Source organism: Manis javanica, chromosome 2 (assembly GCF_040802235.1).
Source record: "Manis javanica isolate MJ-LG chromosome 2, MJ_LKY, whole genome shotgun sequence".
NCBI classification, from domain to species: Eukaryota; Metazoa; Chordata; class Mammalia; order Pholidota; family Manidae; genus Manis; species Manis javanica.
In genome coordinates this window covers 60798683-60816985 of record NC_133157.1, presented here as the reverse complement: position 1 = coordinate 60816985, position 18303 = coordinate 60798683, and the positions used below count along the sequence as shown (strand labels likewise).

At 31.2% G+C, this 18303-nt stretch overlaps 1 protein-coding gene across 6 annotated transcripts in view; it reads right to left on the bottom strand.

The window, feature by feature from the left end:
- The window catches only part of BRD10 (bromodomain containing 10), a 191256-nt gene that overhangs the window by 94201 nt on the left and 78752 nt on the right, over positions 1-18303 (bottom strand). For 5 of the 6 annotated variants that reach the window (XR_012127733.1, XM_073228564.1, XM_073228563.1 and 2 more), the window contains one exon: positions 11213-11302. The exons of the other annotated variant lie outside the window; for it this stretch is intronic. Coding sequence is in view for 4 of the 5 variants with exons in the window: in XM_073228564.1 (XP_073084665.1) it covers positions 11213-11302 (90 nt within the window). In the remaining variant the exon portion in view is untranslated. The remainder of the gene's footprint in view (positions 1-11212; positions 11303-18303) is intronic. 6 annotated transcript variants of the gene reach the window in all.

The following is an 18303-nucleotide window of genomic DNA, read 5'->3' as shown; positions in this document are numbered from 1 at the left end:
AAATGAGTATTTAGTCATTCCATATGTGGAAAACAAAAAGTCTAATATTTTCATTACACAAATTATAGAAAGACTGATAAGCTGTTTTAACCAGAAGATACATATAAAGAATGCAAGGTCATCCCTATATCCTGCCATGGGTACGTATGTCCATAGTTTTTATGTTTATCAAAAGGGAGCTAAAGTTTCAAAAAGTTCAGAATCACTGCTCTGGGACTGGTATTTGAGGTAAGGTGCTTGAACCACTTAATAGTAAAATAGAAACTCATACTGATTGTTTCATTTAACATCTTCTTTGATCAATACAACCCAAATGGAATTAAAATAACAAAATAACATATCTCTTTCTTCCATTGGTGGTCTCAAGAGCATCACAGTGTACAATGAAACTAATGTAAAGAAGAAAAGTTATGAATTTTTAAAGCAAGTTTGTCAGAGATGGTAACAATCTACCTTATCTTGGGTCTAATACAAAAATCTATTTAAAATTAAATAAATATTTCCTGAACATTTAAATAAGTTCATTAACTAGCAATAGCTTTTCTGACTAATCAACTTCATTTACATCTACAGATAAAGGAAAAACTAAAAACAATGATTATGTTTATTTTAGGATGAAACTATTAAAGCTAACAGGGAACACAGAAGACACAATTTTATAGAAGGAAATTTTACCAAAGTAACACAGGGAAGTACTTGTATAGAGAAGACACTTGTATAGAGAAGACTTCAGACTAGAATTCTAGGTCCCCTGAATGCTAAAATCTACTCTCCTTTCACTACACAATGATGCTTTTCTTGGTTTACACACAGACGATTACTAAAGAAGAAAGAGACTGTATTGTATCAATATTTACATGTAGGCATCTCTGTAATGCAAAACCTAAAATCTCTAAAACTTATTTTTTTAGCTTGTTTAATTATAGTAGTACTTAAAATTATAGTGATCTAAAGTTTAGAAGTGAATTAAAAAACAAGGAAAATGGCAAGTTCCCCATCTTCAAATATATGAGAATATATGGATGCAGTAAAAATCAGAAAGGCTTTTATACTCTTTATTTGCACTAACTGATACAGAATCAAATATACAGATGGTAGGTAGAAGGATTAGTAAAAGATCATTTGTGGAATAGTGCTTTACTGTTTCTCTAATAAAAAAATGTATCTAATACTAGCTTTATGTATGTAAATTTAGTCCTGACTTTTCTTTTATAAACAGGTATGGGGATAAATGTACTGTTTTCAGTATTAGAATTTTCACTATTTTCAGGGACAAAAACTATTCTCTAAAATAATCCCAATGTGTTAATGTGAATTTAATTCAAACATTTACTGAAGGTCACTTTAAAAGAGTACCTTTCTTTTATAAATTTACTATAAATTTAACAAAAAGTATGGATTTCAAGCATACACAATGAAACCAAAGGCATACAATATGGTCTAAATTTGAAGGTTACCTTTCAATACTTTCTTATCCAAGGTCCACAGCTGCAGATTGCCAGCTCCCTTTCCATGAGATGCCCAACTGTCAAGCAGTGCAAGTTTTATAAATTTATACAGATAACTACAAAAAGGGGCTAGTTGATGGTCACATGGTAAGTCCTTTATGATATTATGCAGTTTTAAGTTTTTGCATGTGATACAGCAATAACCTAACAAACTATATAGGAAAAGAAGCTTTAAAATCTTACAAAACTACACAATATCATAAAAGGAAAAGCTGAGTCTATGTGTGCAAAAAGAGTAGGGAGGGAAACTTGCCTTACAACTAAACAACAACTCCATTCCACTGCAGTAATCTGGGATGCATATGACAGAGCTTGCATAATGCTGGTGATCCAAAGAGAGGGAGTTGGCAATCTACTGATGCTGGGGACACTGGACACCTAATGAAAAAAAAGAGGAAAACAAATTCCAGATTTATTAAATGTCTCATCACCATGGACCTGAATTTTAATAAATTCAGATGCTCTGAATGTTTAACTTAGGTGAAAGTAACTTGTTTACACAAACCATCTTATAAAGATTATATCTAAACTAAATAGGTATCAATAGTTATATGAAGAAAAATTAAGATCTCATATAAAATACAAAGAGTGCTTTTTTATATGCAGAGGATATTTATTGTGGATATGATAAAAATTTTTATTAAAAAGAACAGTACAAAAACATGATGTATATAATTGAAGTATCAATGCTACTTTTCTACATGCTTTTACTTATAAATATATGTTAGAGTACAGAAACATGAGTCATACGACAAAATATTTTTTGTTACAGGCTTGGTTCTTGTCACATATATAAATTCCATGGTGGAAAAAGGATTACATAATATATCATGCTATTCAAATAAAATGCAATTAAGTTAGAAAAGTCAAATAGATCTGTACTGTACACAAAGATGTCTCATGTAAAAATCACTAGCAATATCCAAAGGTAGGCTGCAAATAATTTAAATTCACATATATAAAAACACAGCACAAATCAACTGTAATTATTTTAATAAACTAATTATTTGACATTCTCCTTCGTCTAAGGAATAGTAAATAAAAAAGTATTAAGTATTTACTTTTTTCTCCTTACTGCTTACCTAAAGAAGCTACCACCAAATTCTATATTCCTGCAAATTCATAGTTTTGGGGGGAAAACATCACATTCATCTTGATGATAGTCCTTGAAAAAAGTGCTAGTTTGACATTATAGTGGAATGTTTGCATGTCAGTACAGAATAAGTTAAAAAGTACTTTAAACACTGGTTTAAAGTATGATGGTTCTAGTACAAAATATCACATGCTAATCTTTTCTCTCATCCATTTTCACTTAAGACCAATTTAATAGAAAAGGAAAGCATTTGTACTTTATTTGAAAGGCATCCTATATTGAATTTCCATTGTATTTCTAAATTAGCATTTAACTAGAAAGCATGAAGATGACTCTATCAATGATAATACAACTTTCAGTGTAATTTGGCTTTGTAGACAGGAATAACTGAATGACAGATCACATTCCTAGTGAGGTAGTTACTATTACTGGTGAATAAAATCTAACATACATGTAACTGATGTATGTAACCCATTTCACTTACAAAGAATCCTGGACTGGAAGCCACTGGCTGAGTATCTGAATTTGATCCTTCTTACTAAATTGCTGGTAGCAAAAAAGTTGATCAAATTTTTATCAGATCTATACCTGCTATCAGGAAGGTGAGGTATCAAGCAATTCACTGCACAAACTGAATCATTAAGAAATGGTTCACCTGGTATTATCAAAGTGTAACATGTTACACTAAGTTAAATTAACAGTGCAACTATCTTAAAAGCAGGGACAGTATCCTACTTATTTTTACTTTCTCATTAGTTGTGTGTTTTTACAAATACATTTCATAATGCCTAGGACAGAATAGGCCACAATAAATATTCAAACTATTACATAAGTAAATTTTTTTAGCTGAGGTCTTTTCCTTAGATGCAAAAGCTTTTAAAAGTTGTCAGAAATATTCCTGAGATAAATGTCTTTGAGATTTTCTGAACACACAATCAATAAAATTTAATTCTTGATGACTTGGGTCATCATTATGAACAGGTTATTGTGTTATATTTAAATACAGTGACTTTGAGGCACTGTTCAGGTTTCTAGAGCTATGACCTATATTAAGTGGTTATGATTATTAATAACGTTTGAACTCCTAAGACCTGCTTTTGTAGGTTTTTAAAAATTGAGAGTGTTTCATGCTGTCAATATATCTGCATTAAACTGCTCTTGTCCTACTTAAAAGCACCTGCTACCACTTGTTAGTCGCACATCTTCATTAAAAGAAACTGGTTCCACATTAATAGCTTTTAGTAGTTTAAAGTCCACATCCACATGTGGACTCTGTGCCATTTACACGTTGGCTCCTTTTTACTCTCTGCTGGAATCTGGGTTAATTTTTCTTCAATACATCTTTTTCTACAGATTCTGGTAAAATGGTAGGAAATTTTTATTACTGTTATAGTTTTATCAGTTTTTTGAAGATATTCTTTCCCAATTCACAAAAGTAACTGAACTATTCTACCTTTAAATTTTAGGGTCTTTCCAAAAACTGTGATATCTTCTGTAATATAAAAAACCAGGATGACGTAAAGCTCAATATTTGGCTTTAAGCACCCCAAAGATTTAAATTCAAATTTCCAGAATTCTTGTCAGTGGAAGGTTGTAAAGTAACTATTATTACAGACAGTAATACAAGTTTACTTGGGGCATTAAAAATATTTGGCATTTAGATTCCTCATGTAAGTGAAATCATACGGTATTTGTCTTTCTCCACCTGGCTTATTTCACTTAGTGTAATACCCTCTAGGTTGGGTGAGGGCTTAATGATGTGTGTAACTGATGAATCAGTGTTGTATACTTGAAACCACTATAATATTGTATATCAACTATACTTCAATAAAAAAAAATAAGTACAAATACTTGGCCAAGTTGAAAAAAAAAAACACATGCCTATTTAAAGTGTTACTTATGTATGAATGTGTGAAACGTAATTCAAATTATAAAAGCTACACTATGAAGCTCTAACTACAGAAGGATCTGTCACTACTTCAGCTCTTCCTTCAACTCTTCATTCCATGCTGGAAATATACAGCATAATTCCCTGCCTAATGGAAAAATGCCAAATAACCCTTTTACCTTTTAACTGGATTTCTTTGGAGGAAAAGAGGTTTTCAAGTAGTTTTTAGGTAAGTTTCTCTAATGGATTCAAACTGCCAAACTGCTGTAAATAGAAACAGTGAGCACTATTAACAAGTTAAAATCCAGTTCTTACCTGAGCAGAGCAGTAATTAAATGCCAACAAATATCTGAAAGTAAGACTTACCCTAGATAAATAAGGACAATGCATTCTCAGATAATTTAGTGACAATAGTCATTGGAGCTTTGTTTTACTAGTCATATTTTGTTCTGGTTCACATTTCCTGTCAACTAGCTTTCTTTTCTATTATTCTGAACATGTTATTTAACACTGGATTCATCATAAAGTTCATGTTATCTGTCCCTCCACCCTACTCCCAAACAACATATAAATATGTAATGAAAGGAAGTGATCTACTAGAGTGTTTAGTGACTTCTGAATAACCATAGCTTGAAAATAAAAGATTAAATCTTTTATGAAGAGACAGATGCCAGCTCAACCAACCCAGATTTAAAAAAAAATTTATACCCAGATTTGGGAATAAAATCTTAAACTATAAGTGAATTCCTAGAGGATAAAGACTTCGTTTCAATCTCTGGATCCCTTCCAAGGTGCGAGTACTATACATAGCACATGGAAGACAGTGAGGAAATATTTGCCTAATGAGTAAGAGTAGGATTTTTATTTGAGACAGGTAAATAAACTTATTTTATCTGTTGTGTAGGGTTTCCAAAAGATCATTTTAATTTTCTAAAAACATTAAAGATGACTATTTATAAAGACAGGATAATTTTCCCTCCACAGCTGAGATTGTTTTCAGTTTTGTTAACCATTAAATACTTTACCAGAAGATCTAAAATAAGAAAATCTACAGAATTGTCAGAAACTTAAAAATAGTTCAAGGTCAATTTAGATTTTACTGCAAGTATGTATCAACTAAAGCTATTAAGTAAGGTTAATTAGAGCATATTTAGGACTCTGAATGTACCAAAAGTTCCTCACACTGTAGTAAAATGATTCTGTATTCTAAACAGCTGACTGTAGTACAATTCTGATTTGATGTCATACTGTGAGCAAATGAGATATGGATTGGAGAAAAGAGGGAAAAATCCCATAATCCTTCATTATAACAGAGTAAAATTTCTTTACTACAGGTGTTAGAAAAAAAGACAATGTAGAATAATTTCTTTGCTTTAAATCAAGCTTACACTATATGTAATTTTGGGGGCTCCATATAAATTCATATAATTTTTATATATAATTTGACTGTATTTTTCCATTTACCTGTGTATCACTCCTTATAATATCTTCACTTTTTAATATATTACAGCATCTTTTAAAAAATGAATTAAGAAAATACATACATAACCATATTATTTGTAACTTCATTTCCTATTCTAAGGAAGGCAAAGGGTAAATGGTGAACATAGTTAAGAGAGGCCATAAAAATTATGGATTGAAGACAACTTGATATGGACTTGAAACTAAGGTCAAGAATCTTCTTTATCTAATAGAATCATAAAGGGTAAAGGCTAATTAATACTGACATTCACACTTTGCATCAAATACAAGTCTGATTTAGAAGTATATGATGTAATAAAATATTCCCAATTATGGGACCTTGTGTATGACTTCATTAATTTCTACCTAACTTTCAAATCACCAACTTGTTCTCTCCCCATAAGTTGGCAACAGCAGATAAAATGAGAGAATAGGGCCCTTAACAAATATGGGCTTATGACAGGGCTTTGCAATCTCTGCACAACTAACATTTGAAGCCAGATAATTCTCTGTCATGAGGGGTTGACATATGCACTGCAAGATCATTATAATGTAGGATATTTTTAGCAGCATTGCTGGCCTCTATCCATTAAGTGCCAGTACTGCCTCTTCAACTACAACAACTAAAAATATCTTCATACATTTCCAAAAGTCTCCTGGGATGGGGTAGGTGGACTCATCCTTGATTTAATAACCAGTGGTTGATACAGAACTGTGACAAAAAAAAATGGGGTGTCATCATCTCTGATCTAAGCTCCTGATTTCTCTAATGTTTGCTCTAGCTAATGTACAGCCTTTGGTTAGGCAAGAGAAATGTCATTAATGTATTACAAATTTAAATTATTTTAAGAATATAATAATTTTACTTATTTCTTGAAATAACTTTTAAATTCTTAACATGCCTTTTTACATATTGTAATCATTACATACATATTCTTTTTGTATATTTTTAACATTTCAAAAATATTTGCATATAGTAACAATGATCCACAAATATTTTATTTTACTAGCCATATGATATAACACTGTTAATACTAATGGCTGGTTAGCCTTCTGTTGGCCAAACACACTTTTTCCAAATTTTCACTATTAGAGGTTGTCAGCTGAACATGACACTATGTTTTTGGAGGGGGATAAGGGTTGAGGAGGGGGGAGGGTGAAGGTGAAAAATAGGAAGAATAAAGATTTAATCCCAAATTGGATTATAGGATCAAAGAGCACAGGCAGTTTTATAGCTTTTCTAATATACTGATTATGAAGTTTGGAAATATTTGAAGTCTGTCTTAAATCCTGCTTAATACTGAGGTGCTTAACTGATAAAAGATGTATTAGAAAAGATAATGGTCTTAAATTTTTAAATTTCAGTTTATCTGTATTGATAAGACTATCACTTATCATTCTATAATGCAGTTTCTTATCTTATAACATCTCTTTTTTTTGGCAAATGTTCACTTTTCCTTATACCCTATCTCTGTACAGATATTACCTTATTAAAGAAAGATGAAAACCTCTTTGAAAATCTAAACTGATACATAAAACATGAAGAAATTAAACATATGAGAAATAAAGTTCACATGAAAAACTCAGAAATACAGAAATACAACCACTTCTGTATAAGCCTAGCAAAAAACCTTCCAGGTTTGATTACTTAGAATCAATAATGTCTAATAAATTTCAAATATAATAGGATCAGGTCAATTTATCAATATCTTAGCTCCATCTTTCTGGGAAATAAATTCCCTTGACTATAAAGGATATTTTCGAAACAAGCAAAATGCAGATTTTCTCTCTTGACAAAAACTATAAAAATAGAAACAATGTTATTATTTCTCCTTTAGCTCACTAAAGAATCTTACGATCTAGCTAACAAGAAAGACAAAATTAAATGACTTTGTCAAACTACAAACTTCTGTTTATCTCAACCAGATGTTTTACTTGAAACACATCTCAGGTAGATAAAATTAAGTACAGCACTGCAGGATCTAGTGGATGTTGAGCCTTTTCTGAACGGGTCCCTAAAGGAAATAATGGGATCAAGTGAACTAGAGGACACTCGTGAAAATTAAAGCATTTTTCTTTCCTCACATCATTAACCATAAATGGAATTAGTTCTCCTATAAGAGTAAGTGAACAGTCTAGATTTTGAACACTGTAATTCTTCCAATACAATGACTAACTCAATGGCAAAACCTCAAAGAGGTTAAGAAAGCCTTTTTAATGGAATGTTGATCTGGATAAGAAAATGGGATAATTTTCCTCATTGCTTTGGTAGGAAAATCTATTTGGAAAGACCCTGTAGAGAAGAAACCCCCTAAAGCAGCCAGGTGTTTATGTGAATTCATATTAAATCCTCTATCACATACGTATTTTTATTTTTAGTAATGACATTTATGACAACCAAATGTTTATATGGACTATATCCTCTTTATAGATATGAAAGTTTATCATGAGTAACAGAATTATTTTGACTCTAAATACTATTTTCATTTTGACAGTGATATCCTCTAATGATGATCAACAGTAGTACTTCATTTGCCTGGCAATAGTAAGGGAAGCCAAAGGCAACAAATCAGTCAAAATCAGTCAAGTTATCACTACCACTACCACCAAGTTCATGCACTTCATTATTAAGTCCCTCAGTTCCTTACTATGAACTCAGTTCTAACAAATATGGTTACTTGCCTTGTAATCCACAGTATATAAGCTAGGGGAAGTACACGGACACAGACAAGAAATGTCAGGTTGACAATGAAGAAACACACAACAAAAGCAAAAATACAAACAAAAACCTCCAAAATATATAGCATAAGGGCCCTTTGGTGAATATTTACTTAGAATTACTGACATTAATAGATTTTTAGGGAATCAGTAAAATTATGGATATTCATAATGATCCATGAGCCACCAAGAAAGGGTTACATTGTGTTCAATATAGTACAAGGAAGCGGGGCAGTTTTTCATTAAAAGATTAAGAATTTTAGCACTGAAAGTTTAACGTTTAGTTAACTAAAACACCTTATTCCCAAGTAATGCCAAGCAAACTCGTATTCAGTATTAACATAAACATTCAATGAAGTTAATTCCTACAAAACTAACATCTATCACATTCAATACTCACTTTCGTAAATAAGTAATCAGACTGAGATACAAACTTCCACTATTTCCTTTATGGTGTGGCCATTTCATTGGTTGAGAAAGGCTGTTCATGAAAACAACCTTTTGGGTAGTTTAAAAGTAAGTAAATAGTGTGTATGTTGGTAACATCAGTAAGATCATTCCCATTAAAAACATTCCCAAGAATTTCTATTTCTTGAAGAACATAAAACATATTTCAAAACTATATGCAAATACCAGGAGTCATGGACAAAGTAAAAATTTAGAGACACAAAATCTAATCTACTGAACTGTTTACATAACCTAAAATTTTTTTATGAACATGCCTCCAAAAGAGCTAAAGTGCCAAGTATTTCTAATTTAAGTTTTCTTTTACTTTTCACTTGTTCCTGTGAAGGAAGACAGTATGCTTATACCTCACCATCACCAATGGAAGTGAGGTGGTGGATGGTTTTATAGAAAAACTCAAATGCTTGCAGAAGTCCCTTTCTTCTGCATAGGTGAGTAAGAAATACATGCCATAAGTACATAAACCATTTGTGCCTAAAACTACCCATTAAAAACAAATAAAACCCAGTTTATAATATGGGAACACATTAAGATGCATATATTTAATAACTACAGCATAAAAAAATAAAATTAGTAAATTTAACACAATTCTGTTTAGAGTCACGAACAGTATGGACAACTTACATACATACATGGACAAAATAAACAGCTTCTGCAAAAAACTGATCAGAAAACTATTACTTCCTATTAAAGAACAGAATCAGTCCTTTATGAGCATGTAACATCAATTGTATTTTAAAAACTCTGGCCAAGGAGAAAATATTCTAACGTAAATGTTGTTTGAGAAATGTATCACAGAGGTAAATTTTAAAACAAAACTTTGTGTTCCATATCAAGAAACTGTCCATATACCAAAGTGTGTGTATTATGTATGTATATACAGATTTCATATATATGAAAACGTAAGAGTCTAATAAGGGTCCAAAGCACTGCTAATAGAAATATTTATAAAATAGAGTTATCTGCATTTTCAGATTATATATTAAACATGTTTTCTTGTTAACTGACGGCTATCATTATGAACATTATTCTATCTCTTAGATTAAAGCAATATTCTCAGGGGTATCACATGAGACTTCTGAAATGCTTGAGACTGTTTTACTCCTGTATTCAATAACCTTAGAAGTTGTACTTTTATAGTACTTTAATCTTCTTTCAGAGTATTACCAATATGTTGTTTCTAAACAGCATATAAAAGACTAGTACAAATCTGCTGGTATGAAGGTTGCTGTATTACTACCCTTATTTTATACATAATTTTAGATTAAAATGTTTTGAGTAAAAAAAGACCTATAAGAGGCTTCATGACATTCCTAAGACATTAAACACAGGGATTTCTAAAATGACTGATTTTTTATTCAGTGCTTAAAGCCTTCTTCTCCATTTATTTATTGGTGTGTAATTTTGTTTCAAACCTGTAATATAGGCGAACTCTAAATGCCAGTTAAATTGACATTATTGACTTCATAAATAACATAATTGAGCATTTTATCAAGTGCTGAATGAATAAGTACAATGCCCTTATATTCTTTTTCCTCAAGAACAATAATGAAGGTAAAGATTAATTGTGAATTTAGAATATGTAGTGAAAGCTAAAAAAAAAAGACCTTCAGCTGGTAAATATTCTTAAAAAAGATGTATTGTTAGTATGTATTAAAAACATCTGGGGCAGGATTACATAATTTATATTTGTTATTTATGTCACATCTAATTAAAATTTTGTTTACTAAGCAATAAAGTTCCATTAAAAGCAAAGAATTACCAACTAAGAATTATTTGCAAAGAAAGCATTACCCAAAAAACTACCAATTGGAAGACAACCAAACAGTTTATTGGGAAATATCTAAGACTATACCTGATATAAACCAGGCAAACAAAATTAATTTACTTGCCCCAGCACCATTTTCGTCTATTAAAAATGCAAACTAAACCACAGAGGAGAAATGAAACAATGTTTCTATTTTTCATTGCAAATTTTTATGTAATCCAGGAGAACAAGATAAAAAAGGCTTTAGAAAAAAGCAGGAATAAATTTTTAATGCTGACAATAAGAGACAGAACTTTTGGATCAACACCTACCGATTTTTTTCTACTGTTTTCCAGATCTTTGAGTTCATTCTCGATTTTTGTGATTAATTCCCTGAGTTCATCAAGATTAGTGCAAATAAGCTAAAATAAAACACAAAAACACAGCTTGATAACACATAATATAAAACAACCAAAATGTGGTAACAGAAGTTGTTTTAACATACACTGAATTTACAATTATTTGTCTTTGTAATAGCAAAAAGCAAAGAAAGCTCCGCAGTTAATATTTTAAAAGATATTACTTGTTATGATGTATGAACTTCAGGCTTAGTATAAAAATAGCTGAAATTTCAACATTGGTGGTTTCATCCCACATCCCCACCTCTCAGTTTGCTTTTTAATCCAGGTACTTTCTTAACATTATTAACTTTCAGCCCAGAATGACAAAGATCTGGAAACTCACCCTAGATTCACAGGTTACTGAATCACCTTTAAGAAATATTTCATCAGGCAGTCTCCTAGTAGGTGAAGAAACACACCCTTGGAGAACTGTATTATACCTTTGCTTTGGTTTGCTAACTATACAAACAAATTGTATTATTTTGTTGGGATTGCTAATAATGAAGGACAAACTCTATGTAATATATTCAAAGAAGTAAGTGAATTAAGTACACATTCTTAACATGATCTTATTAGTACTCTTTAATAAAACATTCTCCACATATAGCATCTATTTCCTTTTACAATTGTGTGCTCATTTTATTTCACCTTTCTAATGTTGGCAAATAGCCAAAAAAATTGGTTTTTAGTTATTAATAATCAAACTGGTTTGGCTTAATTACTCAAGTTTTAAACAGTGAGGTGTTAGCAACATCAAAATAATTAATAACTACATTTTAGTTCTTGTAAAATTATACTAATTTTCCCAATTACTCTTGACCCTTGAACAATGTGGTGGTCAGGGGCACTGATTCCCATATAGTTGAAAATCCACATATAACTTCTGACTCCCCAAAAACTTTAATCACTAAAAGCCCACTGCTGACTGGAAGCCTTACCAGTAACATCCTCAATCAATTAATACATATTTTGCATGCTATATTTATTTCATACTGTATTCTTAAAGTATTTCAAATTACTGCAAATCTCCAAAAATTTTCCAATATATTTATTGGAAAAAATCCACATATAAGTGGACTTGTGCCATTCAAATTCATGTTGTTCAACTGTAATTCAATACATTTAACTTTTTTCCTAAAATAAACCTACAACTACATAAGAGGAAAAGTTTTAAAGAAAGTCTTGTTATAATGTTTATACTGTGTGATAGTTAAAAAATAATCTATACTTATAAAGCTATTAATTCACAATTAATTTTTATCAGCCCTTGTTTAACATTAATTTCTGTGTAAGGGTACTGTTTTCCTAAAAGGCATACTTTCTTTTAAAGAAAACAACAAAAGCAAAAGTGGGTTTCAAGATCATTCCTAGTGACTACTAAGTGAATGGGAGATAAGGAGTTCCTTAAACTTCCTTATTATTAGGGTGAACCATACGAAATTGTTGATATGCCTTTCATCTACAAAAATGGCAATATGGTTCAACCTAATACGTTATGAAAAAATTATCACAGATATTATAAATAATTAGTATTAGTTATCATTAGAATTATCTATATCATTTCAAATCCAACACAGGAAAGATTTGTATTTAAGTAACCTGAACTAAACAATTTCACAGTAGAAAACAGTATATGATGACACAGTAGAACAGTGCAGCTGATATTTACTATGAACTACATGTTCCCATTTGCCAAATCTAGGGCTTTGGGGGAAATGCTGATGACCAAGCAGCAGACTGGCCAACTATGTAACTGCCTCTACAGCTGGATAAAGTCTTCAACTTCTTCTTTATCTATAAAGTCCCAGCACAATGTTGGCCCCACACCAGTTCTAAAGTCAAACCATGAATGATTTCCAAGCTTAAGAGCTATATAAAATAACATTTTCAAGTGTCTTACATATTAAGTTGTACTCAATCAGTGCTTCTCAAACTTAATGTGTATAAGAATCATCTGGGAACCTTGTTAAAATATACCTTTTGATTTAGTAGGTCTGAGGTGGGATCTAAGATTCTGCATTTCTAACAAGTACCCAAGTATGGTCTGTAGATCACACTTTGAGCAGTAAGTTATTAAATGTATATGAATTATATATCTGTATGGTTACTGAAACATTCTGGTACTATGGAGCTAATAAGTATGAAAATTCACCAAATAGGGGATTAGAATTATCTGTAAAATTCCAAATTGAAAGCAGGAAAGACATGTATTTAAGTAACCTGAATTAAACATATCTGGAGTAAAGAACAGCAGCACACGATGTAGTAGGACACTGCATCTGATATTTATTACAAACTACACATTCCCATTTGCCAAAACTAGAACTAAGGAAGAAATGCTGATGATCAAGCAGTGGAATGGCCAACTATGTAGCTGCATAAAATAAATGCACACTGATAAGACATTTGTTCCTTAAAATAAATGACATGGCTCAAACATATATTTTGTTGAATTTGAGGATCAAAATATTTTTAGCAACATTTACTTTGAAGTTATCTTAAATGACTTAAAAGCTACATAACAATTTATATTCCTTACATACTAACATATATCTATGTCTCTCTACATGTAGATAGCTATTAGAGAATCCTTACATAGAAATGTGATTTTAATTTTCTTACTAATATTGGAAGAAAAATAGTATCTTTGGCAACTTGGTCATAAACATTCTCTATTTCTTCTCTTTTACAAAGTAAGGTATACATGTGGCCTTTAAACTCAACTTCAAATAATGCTTTTGGAAATAAAATGAATACAGTAAGTTCACCGTAATAAGGAGAACAGATGCGTTTTTTAAACAAAGCAAAACACCTTATTAAAACCTCCTTCTCATTACCTTGAATTTGAAAAATATATCTGAGGCTCAAAGGCCTCCGGGGTGAAAAGCAAAGCCCCACAGCAGCTCGGATTACAGTGCGGGTCACACTTTCAGTCATACTGCATTAACTACCAGAAGAGTTTTATTCCCCAGGAGGAACCTCTCTAGGCTGTCACACTCTCCGTCAAGTTAACCTTTTACATGATTTAATTCATGACAGAGCCATAAAATCACAAATCTTAAAGCTGAAAGGGACTTAAAACTATGTAAGTTGGTCTAAACCTTGACCTAGGCTAAAATGGTACCTTCAATTCTTACACAGCTAATTAAAACTCACAGAGGTAAAGTAGCCTAAGATGACACTGGTAGAATAAACTGCAGAACCTAGGACTTACCCACCCTCTACACTATATCATATCCTTAAAGGGTCTTCCTAAACAAAACAAACAAATCTAACAACTGAACATGTATCATAGTTTTAGGATTTCATTTACAACGAAGCTTTCATTTCTGTTAGATGGTAAATATTAAAAGGCCCTCTCCTCAACTCAAGAAGCAGAAATGTGTGTATGTAGGTGGTAGGGAAGAAAGGTCCTGTAGAGATCAAAAGAACTCCTAAATCACATCTCAGAAAAATTACAAAATAAATATTTCTTAGTTTATTCCTTTTACAAACTAGATATTAGGTTTGAGAGATATTTACATTATTTGTTCCAAAAAGAACATAAGGTAACAAACAAAAATGAAGTAACACAGTAAATCAGATTAAAAAGCAAAGGGAAAACAATGCAGAAAAATCAAAATGAACAGGCTCGCACAAAATGAATCTCATTCACTACTACTCTAATAAAGCAATTCTCTAATTTATTATAAAAACTGTAAGCAAAACACTAAATGCATACTGTAAATTCAAATTTTATATTGTAATTAAATTACACTAACATCTGTTAAATAAGGACAGGAAAATCCTTTCTCACTTCTTATGACAACTATACCAGCAATAATAACTATTTCGAAACTTGCAAATAATGACATCATGTGTAATATGAAAAATGTCTGATTAATAAGTTTAAATATTTTTATACTACATAATTAAAAACAGATGTTTCTCTCAATGCACTATATTTAAAAATTGAAAGAATTTTAAGGGTTAATTAAAAATCCATGCTGCTAAAAGTGAAACAAAAAGCTGAACTTGATATTACTCATTTTAAGATGCAGAAATTCAAAATAATAATATGGTCTTAAAGATCCTTAAAATAGTGAAACAGTTAAACTCTAATTTTAATTTTGGTCTCAATTTGTTACACTGGGTAGTACTTTATTTCATACCCCTTAGTTCTCCATTGGTTAAATGAAAAAATATAGTTTTTTCAGAACTATGTTAAGCATCAGTGAGTTTATGGTTATATTTGAGAACAATACTACTAAGTCTAAGTCTAGATCTTAGCAGATGGATTCTGGATTTCCTCTGCGCAGTAGCCTTTAGAATAAGTTGTACATATGGAACAGGAATAAGTACACATTATATGAAAGACTGGTTATCAATGAAAAGCAGAATCACTGTAACTAAGGCTCTTAGATTATTTTGAAAACTTATCTAATACCTGACACAGTAAGTTTTAAAAGTACTTTCTATGACTTTATTATAATTGTGTAGAGAATTCATACAATATTAGATTTATCTCAAATATTCAACAAATTGGTTTTTGTTAAAAACTAATTTTATTAAGAAAACTGATATTCACATTTCAATCTAAGTTTTTTCTTATCAAATTCGTAAGAAAAATAAAAAAAGCTCAGTCAATTTAGCAAAGTTAAAATAACTTAAATTTGATATGCAAGCTTAAAGCACTAATATGCTAAATACTAAAAATAAAAAGATTTCCTTTTTGCAACTACTGTTAACTAAAAAAAATATGACAAATTTCCCCATATAACAATTGTAAAACTCATCATAACACTATAATAGGGCTAAGCGTAAGTTTTCCCTCTGATTAAATATAATGACGCAAATACTATTATCTGGCTTTTCACTTTGCAATTTCATATAGGCTTAATCATAATATTCTATGATTTATGAAATATGACCAAATCTGAGATATATTTCAAGGTCTTAAATAGCTTGAAAAAGTGGTAAGTATCATGAGTGCTTTTAAGCCAATTCTTAATTGATTTTCCTACTCTTAATACGGTATTTTTTTGTCCGAGGCATCTGATTATTTGAAAAAATAAAGAATAAGAATAAAGATAAGATAGTAAGCTCTATCATTTAATCTTCACAACAACCCTATGAGGTAGGTACTATTATTACCCCATTGTACATATGAACTGGAAGCACAAAGGTTAAATAACTTAACCCAAGGTTACACAGTTAGTGATAAAGCTGGTGTTTGACCCAAGTAGCCTGGCTTCAGAATCCATATGCTTAACTATCATGCAGATCACAGGTACCCACCTAGACCAGATCCATGAATCAAAGATGAAACCGTGGAGGATAACACCCAGGAATTTTCATTTTTAATGAAGGCATCGGGTTATTTTTATACTATCTAAAGTTTGAGAACCACTGACATAAAGAAGTGACACAGATATGGTTAGTCCCTTTATAATACACACCCACACAAATAAATTCATCATTTGAATACCTACACTGTCTATATTTTAAATAGGGGTGGGATGATTCTTTTCATAACCTGAGGTATAGATATTAGGTGTGCATATAAATAAACACAGATTCTTTCTGAAGTAAATAGGCAAGCTTGATTTCTAGCTTTCAAAAAGTGAACATAATTAAAAAGTAACTGAGGTCAAAGCAGGATTCACCTTTTTCATTCACTAGGACTTAAAAAAAATAAACTTCACAATTTAATCCCTGGATATGTTTCTATATAAGCATGATTTACTATCAGTTTAAAGGCAACCAATCTTTTGGCAAGTAAGTCAGGTTTTGAAAAAGGGATATAACAACTCTCATCAACAGTTTCATTATTTTTCAGAAGTAAGATATTTTAGAATGAATACTATGAAGGAAATCTTCCAACATTTCTACAAAGTATTTTTAAGTTTAACACTAGAAATGATATTTAAAACAACTGGATAAAATGAATAATTTGTAGAATCAGAGGTGCTAAATGTCATATTGTTAGAGCTTTTGGTAAGAAAATAAATTCACTTTTTAAATATAATAATAGTCAATCCTTCTTGCATGTGGGGAACTTTCAAATAATTAAAGAAACAAACTACATAAAATTATTTTGAGAAGCAAAACCATAGGTTTTACATGTAACAGTAAAGTTTACTAGTGACTAAAACTCCTATCTTCCCTAGTCTTTGCTTATTTGAAGCAAAATGACCTATTTCTTGGTAGACAGCTGTCAATTTTCTTTATGAGTAATACCATGGCATTCCTATTGTAAACTAGGCATTAAGAACCATTGTTCTCATAAGCCTATTCCCCATCCAAAACACCCCCCCCCACCCCCCCACACACACTCTAGGACACCTTAAGAACCAGGAAGGGGACTTTATTTTAAATAGTTCAGTCTAGCACAACATGTACTTTTGACCTAAAGTTTCTGAGAGTGATATGCAAACGTCAATTATCTCACTAAAAGCATTGCTTAAGATGGTGCTTTTCAAATTCTTTTGCTCACCACCCATGGTCAAAACTACATGTTACTTGCATGCCAGTACAACATACTAAAAATTTCATGAGACAGTACTGGCATTACTATATTTGACACACTTACAATTTCCTAATTTTGTTAGCTTAAAAAAAAATGCTTGTCATGTAATTCACTAAACTGATTTCGTGCCTCACTAATGAATACCATCTGCAATTTAAAAATCAGTATTTATGTTTATTTAAGCTACTCTCTACATTTAAAACTCATCCACTTACGGGTATGGAGACAAATATCAAAAGAGGCCAAATCTTTCCTAAAATCTATATTCTCAGGATGAGCACTTTGAGGGAGGGAGTAAAAAAGGAGTGGGGGAAACAGCAAGGGCTAGCATGACATCAGTGGAAAAATGACAACGTACTATTACAGCATTAAACAACATGTACAAGCAATGGTAGAAAGGCCTCTAAGTAAACAGTAAATACACATATTTTTACTGAATATGCTGGAAGCAAGGTTACTTTACACAAAGGATTTTTGTAGAAATGTATGTAATTCATTTTAAGAATGTCATTAA